Genomic DNA, 7,352 nt, shown 5'->3' on the forward strand with positions numbered 1-7,352 from the left:
CAAAAGATCCTGCAGTGCACACACTGGATTATGCCTCAAGACTCTTTTTCTTTTTCCCAAATGTCCTGCAGAGTGGAGGTAGCACAGGGGCAGTCTCCCTTTTACCATTCCACTGATCCAAAGAAAAGGATCCAAAATACCCATGTGTAAACAGGGCTGTCCTGCTGCAGTATGCTGACCCTGGCTGAACGCCAGGTGCCCACCGTTCTATCACTACCCCCTCCTCAGCTGGACAGGGGAGAGAAAATATAACAAAGGGCTGGTGGGTTGAGATAAGGACAGGAGAGATCACTCACCAATTACTGTCACAGGCAAAAGACTCAGCTTGGGGAAAATTAATTCAATTTATTACCAATCAACCAGAGTAGGGTAATGAGAAAGAAAACCAAATCTCAGAACACCTTCCCTCCACCCCTCCCTTCTTCTTGGGCACAGCTTCACTCCAGGATTCTCTACTTGCTCCAGCGTGGGCTTCCCACGGGGCCACAGCCTCCTTCGGGCACCCACCTGCTCTGGCATGGGGTCCTCCCTGGTCTGCAGGTGGAGATCTGCTCCACCATGGACCTCCCTGGGCTGCAGGGGGACAGCCTGCCTCACCATGGTCTTCATCACCACAGGCTGCAGGGGAATCTCTGCTCCAGCACCTGGAGCATCTCCTCCCCTCCTTCTGCACTGACCTGGGTTTCTCTCACACATTCTCACTCCTCTCGCTGGCTGCCATTACTGTGTCCCAGCAACTATTTTCATTCTTAAACATGATATCACAGAGGTGCTACCGCTATCGCCAGTTGGCTCGGACTTGGCTGGCAGCGGGTCAGTTTTAGATCCGGCTGGCATTGGCTCTGTTGGACACGGGAAGCTTCCAGCAGCTTCTCACAGAAGCCACCCCTGTAAAAACCCGCTTGCCACTACCAAAACCTTGCCACACAAAGCCAATACACCTGCTAACGATTCACAAGGCTTTTCAACCCCTCCCATTAGCATTTCGGCAGCTGAGCTGTGGCAGGCAGCGCTATACATCAGTCCTCCCAACCAGGGAACACGCACTTCAGCGGCAGCAATAGGAGTGTTAAGCTCTCAGAGCATTTGTCCTCTTCAGTTAAGCATTGCTGTTAAAAAAAAAATCCCTCAATTCTCCTCTGACATTGGGAAAGAAGTTACTCAGGCAAGAGAGAAGTATTTTAAGCCATGAAAGCAGCTAGATAAAACAACCCGCCCTCAATTGCTTATTATTCTGAATAATGCCTCCCTGTATAATGTGATTTTTATGGTCCAAGAGCTGCAACTTAATGAAAATTACCATTCCACTGCACCAGGCTTCACTAGAAGCAGTACTGCTAGTGCTGTAACATGTTATTATATATACACTAATACACCATAAAATACTTATAATAAGCAATTATGTTGCTTATTATTGTGGAAGAAGCTGCCTAAAGCCATATCCCCCACCCAGCAAGTGCCTCTGAATGAAGAGCTACCTCTTAAGTCACCTTCCCCAAGGGTGGGAGGAGACAGGACCCTCAAGCTGATAAATGCCTCAAGGACCAAAGCATGATTATCCACTTCCCATTTTTAGGTATTTTAAAAATGCTCTTTTCTGCTGTGGGTGAAGGGTAACTAGCTCTTCAAGTTCTCTGAAAACACTACTGGACTCTTTGAAAAAGGTGAGGTCCCTCAGCTTGTTACCACTTCCGTAACACAGGCTTGCTGCCTTTTTTTTCCACAATCAGGTGTCTTCAGCTAAAGGGAGGGGCCAAGAAATCACAGATAAAGCCAGTGTAGCTCTAGGCAAGAACTCTTAAAATGATAGATCACACTCACCAACTATTGTGTGATCTTGATCTTCATAGTCTACGATCATTTTTTCCCATTTTAGTACAGCGGTCAGGACACACAAAGAAGCAGACACAAGAAACGTTGTGATGCCCATTAAATAGTTTTTATTCTTTAGGACATGAATTGCATTTCCACTTTGTTTACAGTACTGTAAAGTGCAACGGTATTCATCTCCCCTCCTGTGCACATGTTCAAGTATTTGAAATGCCCAGAAAATTTTAGTTTTACAGCAGCTCAGTTATGGAGTTTTATCTGGCAAGATATACCCAGATGTGCCTACAGGTTTGGGTCCTTCAATCTAACCCCCACCTGGGGGTCCTCCAATACTAACTGCTAGTGGAATGCATTGCCCAGTGTCTTTAGTCCACCTCCTCGATGGTTGGTCCAGAAGAAGCTCCACCAGATGGAGGAGCTCCACCACCAGGGAATCCTCCAGGCATCCCACCAGGCATTCCTCCTGCACTCTGGTACAGCTTGGTGATGATGGGGTTACACACCTTCTCCAGCTCTTTCTGCTGGTGCTCAAACTCCTCCTTCTCAGCCGTCTAAAAAAGACAAAAGCTCAGTACCTGCTGCTCTCACTAAACAGATACAGTCTAAAAGTTAACTAGCACTAGCAGGCCTACACATTTTTCACAAGTCTGGGCTTATTGCTAGGCCATCCCCACCAAGTCAGACTTGCATTGGGCTAGATGCAAGAGTATTTCTGCTCGGTCTAGCTCCAACAGGACTCGGATCACTCCTAGAGGTTACATTGCTTCTGGAGCAACAGGACCTCATTTTAGGTTAGAGAGGATCATACTTGCAAGCTAGCAAGATTGAAAGCTATATGCTTGCAAGCTGTGGTCGCTCAGACATCCAAGGAAGGTACTTGGACCAACACAAGTCTTTCGACTTCTGGTGGAAACTACGAATGGCTTTGGAATCACTTTCATCACAGCAACCAGTAGCTCTCCTCCATCCTCTGTAGCTTTCGTTGTAGCTCAGCAAGATACCAAAAGCAAACCACAGCCAAACATAGAATATGACATACCTGATTCTTGTCCAGCCAGTTGATTATTTCATTGCATTTGTCCAGGATTTTCTGCTTGTCCTCATCAGAGATCTTGCCCTGGAGCTTCTCATCTTCAACAGTAGCTTTCATGTTGAATGCATAAGACTCCAGGGAGTTCTTGGAAGACACCTTATCACGCTGCTTCTCATCTTCTGCTTTGTATTTCTCCGCTTCCTGAACCATCCGCTCAATGTCTTCCTTGCTCAGCCGGCCTGCAGAACAAGGTAGCATTTCACAGATCACCATTTTCTACTCATTTTTAGTGGCGGCTAACAACCCCCCGCACATTACAAATTCTACACTTCAAGCTAGCTTAGGCAGGCAGGCAGCAAGAGAGGCCCATAAGCTATCAGGTGCCCTCATCTTAAACCACTTCATGGGCCGCCTTAGAAACTCGTGGATTACTGCACTAAAAACAAGGCTCACTGTTGTCAATCAAGATGCATACGCATTACAACCAAGCCTTGACAGAGAGCAGGCAGTTTGACAAGCCAAACTTCCACAACTAGTCAGTCTCCCACCCTCAGAAACACGTGATCCTTACCCTTGTCATTTGTTATTGTGATCTTGTTCTCCTTGCCAGTGCTCTTATCCACTGCAGACACATTCAGGATGCCATTGGCATCAATATCAAAGGTTACTTCAATCTGAGGTACACCTCTAGGAGCAGGGGGAATACCAGTCAGCTCAAACTTGCCCAGCAAGTTGTTGTCCTTAGTCATAGCACGTTCTCCTTCATATACCTAGTAAGAAGAACCAGCAATTTAAGTCCACAGTTTGAATACACATTATTAAATCATAATGGGGTATTATCCTGAAGTGGCATGGTCGCTCAGACATCCAAGGAAGGTACTTGGACCAACACAAGTCTTTCGACTTCTGGTGGAAACTACGAATGGCTTTGGAATCACTTTCATCATTGCAACCAGGTCTTTACTCACATCCCTCACCAACTCTAAAGAACACACCACCTCTAGCCTAGGATTTACTTCAAGTTATCAACCACTGAAGTGTTGACAGGGTCTTACGAGTATGCGAGTGCACATCATCAGCTCACCCCAGTGTCACTTGCCTACCTGGATCAGCACACCAGGCTGGTTGTCAGAGTAAGTGGTGAAAGTCTGCGTCTGCTTGGTGGGGATGGTGGTATTCCTTTTGATCAGGACTGTCATGACACCTCCAGCAGTCTCAATGCCAAGAGACAGAGGAGTCACATCCAACAGCAGCAGATCCTGTACGTTCTCAGACTTGTCTCCAGACAGAATAGCAGCCTGAACAGCTGGGGGGGAGGGGGGGGAGAAAAAAAACATTAAAAGTCCTGCAACAGATACCCTGCACTCTACAGTTAAGCCCCCAGCTCGCTCAGACATCCAAGGAAGGTTTTGGCCATCATTAGTAGACTTCTGGTGGAAACTACGAATGGCTTTGGAATCTGATTCATCATTGCAAGTCAAATTAAGCTTCTTACTGCTTTGAAAAGCTTTACAGATTGAGGTGGAACACCTAGGGCCTACACCAGCACTGCTCCAAGACTTCAGTTCAGACAGCACTGAGTTTGCCAAGAACACCACCTAGTTCTAGCACACATGCAAGACATGAATTTTTGCCATTACCTGCACCATAAGCCACAGCTTCATCAGGATTGATGCTCTTGTTCAGCTCTTTGCCATTGAAGAAGTCCTGCAGCAGTTTCTGAATCTTTGGGATACGAGTAGACCCACCAACCAGCACAATGTCATGGATCTGCGATTTGTCGAGTTTGGCATCCCGCAGGGCCTTTTCCACAGGATCCAGAGTGCCACGGAACAGGTCAGCATTCAGCTCTTCAAAGCGAGCTCTGGTAATGGATGTGTAGAAGTCAATACCCTCATAGAGAGAATCAATTTCGATACTGGCCTGCGTGCTAGAAGACAAAGTACGCTTTGCACGCTCGCATGCGGTGCGGAGGCGACGAACTGCTCTCTTGTTCTCACTGATATCTTTCTTGTGCTTGCGTTTGAATTCCGCAATGAAGTGGTTGACCATGCGGTTGTCAAAGTCTTCCCCACCCAAGTGAGTGTCACCTGCAGTGGATTTCACCTCAAAGATGCCATCTTCAATGGTCAGAATTGACACATCAAAGGTGCCACCTCCAAGGTCGAAGATAAGAACATTCCTTTCAGCACCAACCTGCAAGAAGAGATCAATTTTCATAATGCAATTCTTCTACTGCTGGTTTAGCAGGTTTACTAATTGGACATCAGAGACAAGTCACTCCATAGCATACCTTTTTGTCCAGACCATAGGCTATCGCAGCAGCTGTCGGCTCATTGATAATTCGCAATACATTGAGCCCTGCAATGGTTCCAGCGTCTTTTGTAGCCTGACGCTGAGAGTCATTGAAATAGGCCGGTACAGTCACCACAGCATTAGTAACAGTCTACAAAAAAAAAATAAAGCAAGCAAAAGAGTCAGTTATTTATGTTAAGTACTCACGCATACAGAATTATTCATCATTGCATTTCACTTAAGTCCTAAACCTCACCTTTCCAAGGTAAGCTTCTGCAATTTCCTTCATTTTGGTTAAAACCATGGAAGAAATTTCTTCTGGGTAGAAACTTTTTGTCTCGCCTTTGTACTCCACCTGGACTTTTGGTCTACCAGCATCATTCACCACAGTGAAAGGCCAGTGCTTCATATCAGACTGGACAACAGAATCATCAAATCTACGCCCAATCAACCGCTTTGCATCTAGAAAAAATAGTTCACCGTATTAAATATGTTCATTCACAAAGTACATTAAGTTATTCCTAAAAAAACAACGTACAAAGCCCTAGAACACTGTGCATAGCCTGGTATTATTACTGCCTGCCCAGCTGCAGGCACCACTGTGTCACCTCTTGGACATGCACAAACTCACCCCTATCACCTCATGGACATCACAGCAATGCTATAGCTGCTGTATCATAAACCACAGTGCTGTCTAGGACTCAACCCAGACACTTAGTCAAGGCCGTTTAACACTAACTGCCAAGAACAACTTGCAGCAAGCAAACTTTTTAACTGTAAGGCACATGCCTTCCCAGTACATAATAAAAGCGGAACTATTAATAACACAATTATATTATTCAGACCAGAAGCAAATTAGTAGCTTTAATTTGCAAGAGGAAGCTTTAACACTCCTATCAAGTCAGCAATTCTTATAACCAGGGAACATGTGCCATCACCATGCTAAACTTGTCTATGTCAAATATGGAAGTCTTGCAGCCTTACCGAAGACCGTATTGGTTGGATTCATTGCAACTTGGTTCTTCGCAGCATCGCCGATCAACCTCTCCGTATCTGTGAAGGCAACGTAGCTTGGCGTGGTCCGGTTACCCTGGTCATTGGCAATGATTTCCACCTTCCCATGTTGGAATACACCAACACAGGAATAGGTGGTGCCAAGATCAATTCCGACAGCTGGTCCCTTCGACATCTTGCCTGAGGAAAAAAAAAAAAAAAAAAAAAAATCGAACTGTAAAATTGAGCTCCAACTGCAATGCTCCCTGCCTTTGTCATCCCCCTTTCTACCAGCAACCGCTCTTTAACGCACACGGTTAATGCATTTGAGAAGCCCAACCACGTGGTACAGCCCACGGCCGGGGACTCCATCTCCCATCATGCACCTCCCCGCTCCCATCACGTGGCCGGGGGCGGACATCTTAGATGCCGGGCAATGGAGTCCCCGCTTCGCGTGGGCCGAGCTTGTCAGGCCATGTGGCCTGGCACAGCCCCAGCCCTGCTGCGACAGAACCCACCCTGCACCCATCGGAGAGACGCAGCGCCCGCCACCCTACCACCCCAGCACTCGGGGCCCCCAGCCACCACATGGCGGTCCCGTAAGCCCGCTTCTTGCCCCCCCCCCCCCCCCCCCCCCCCCCCGGGGACTACAAATCCCAGCATGCTCGGCCGCCCCGCAGACACTGCTCCACCTCTCCCCCCTCCCACACACATCCCCGGGCGTTCCCGGCGGGAGATAACATGGGCGACAAATCTCCTCTGTCTGTCTGTCTCTCCCTCCCTCCCTCCCCCCCTTCCCCCCCCCCCCCCCGGCCGCTTCAGGAAAGCAAAGGGACGGAGATCAGATAAACCGCCGTTAGGTCGGATTTTAGAAAAAAAAGCCCAACAGCGCACAACACTCTGCAGAACCACCACATCTAAAGGCAAAAACGCACCTCCGGAGCGACAAAACGGCCTCCACCATCCCCACCCCCTCAGCCCAATCCCCCGCAGCTCAACGGCCACTCCCGGTACAAGGGCACCTCGGAGAGCGCTCAGGCCGGACCACAGCTCTCCTCTCCCCCCTCCCCGGGCGGCAGGCCCCGTTACCTGAACGGCGTGGACAGGCCCAGACGCAGAACAAGGCAGGCGGCTCGGCGACAGCTGCTGCTCAATGAGACCGGTCGGCGCCCGCCCCGCCGCCTTTATATACCCCCTCAGA

The 7,352-nt window shown here is 48.3% G+C and overlaps 1 protein-coding gene and 3 non-coding genes across 4 annotated transcripts; all 4 read right to left on the reverse strand.

Annotated features, from left to right (window-relative positions):
* Nucleotides 1–1,917: 1,917 nt before the first annotated feature.
* On the reverse strand, nucleotides 1,918–7,352 carry HSPA8 (heat shock protein family A (Hsp70) member 8). The gene is made up of 9 exons (XM_049799833.1): nucleotides 7,241–7,352; nucleotides 6,143–6,352; nucleotides 5,415–5,620; nucleotides 5,157–5,309; nucleotides 4,504–5,059; nucleotides 3,967–4,169; nucleotides 3,435–3,633; nucleotides 2,870–3,102; nucleotides 1,918–2,381 (listed from the first exon to the last, which is right to left on the reverse strand). Exons 2-9 carry the CDS (start codon nucleotides 6,345–6,347, stop codon nucleotides 2,196–2,198), a joined length of 1,941 nt encoding a protein of 646 aa, XP_049655790.1. The 5' UTR covers nucleotides 6,348–6,352; nucleotides 7,241–7,352; the 3' UTR covers nucleotides 1,918–2,195.
* Nucleotides 2,683–2,779, reverse strand: LOC126039081 (small nucleolar RNA SNORD14). The gene has a single exon (XR_007506198.1). It is a non-coding gene; the product is annotated as a small nucleolar RNA SNORD14 (small nucleolar RNA).
* On the reverse strand, nucleotides 3,719–3,815 carry LOC126039080 (small nucleolar RNA SNORD14). The gene has a single exon (XR_007506197.1). It is a non-coding gene; the product is annotated as a small nucleolar RNA SNORD14 (small nucleolar RNA).
* On the reverse strand, nucleotides 4,249–4,339 carry LOC126039074 (small nucleolar RNA SNORD14). Its single transcript, XR_007506191.1, has one exon. It is a non-coding gene; the product is annotated as a small nucleolar RNA SNORD14 (small nucleolar RNA).

This window comes from Accipiter gentilis, chromosome 5, assembly GCF_929443795.1.
Source record: "Accipiter gentilis chromosome 5, bAccGen1.1, whole genome shotgun sequence".
Taxonomy (NCBI): Eukaryota; Metazoa; Chordata; class Aves; order Accipitriformes; family Accipitridae; genus Astur; species Astur gentilis.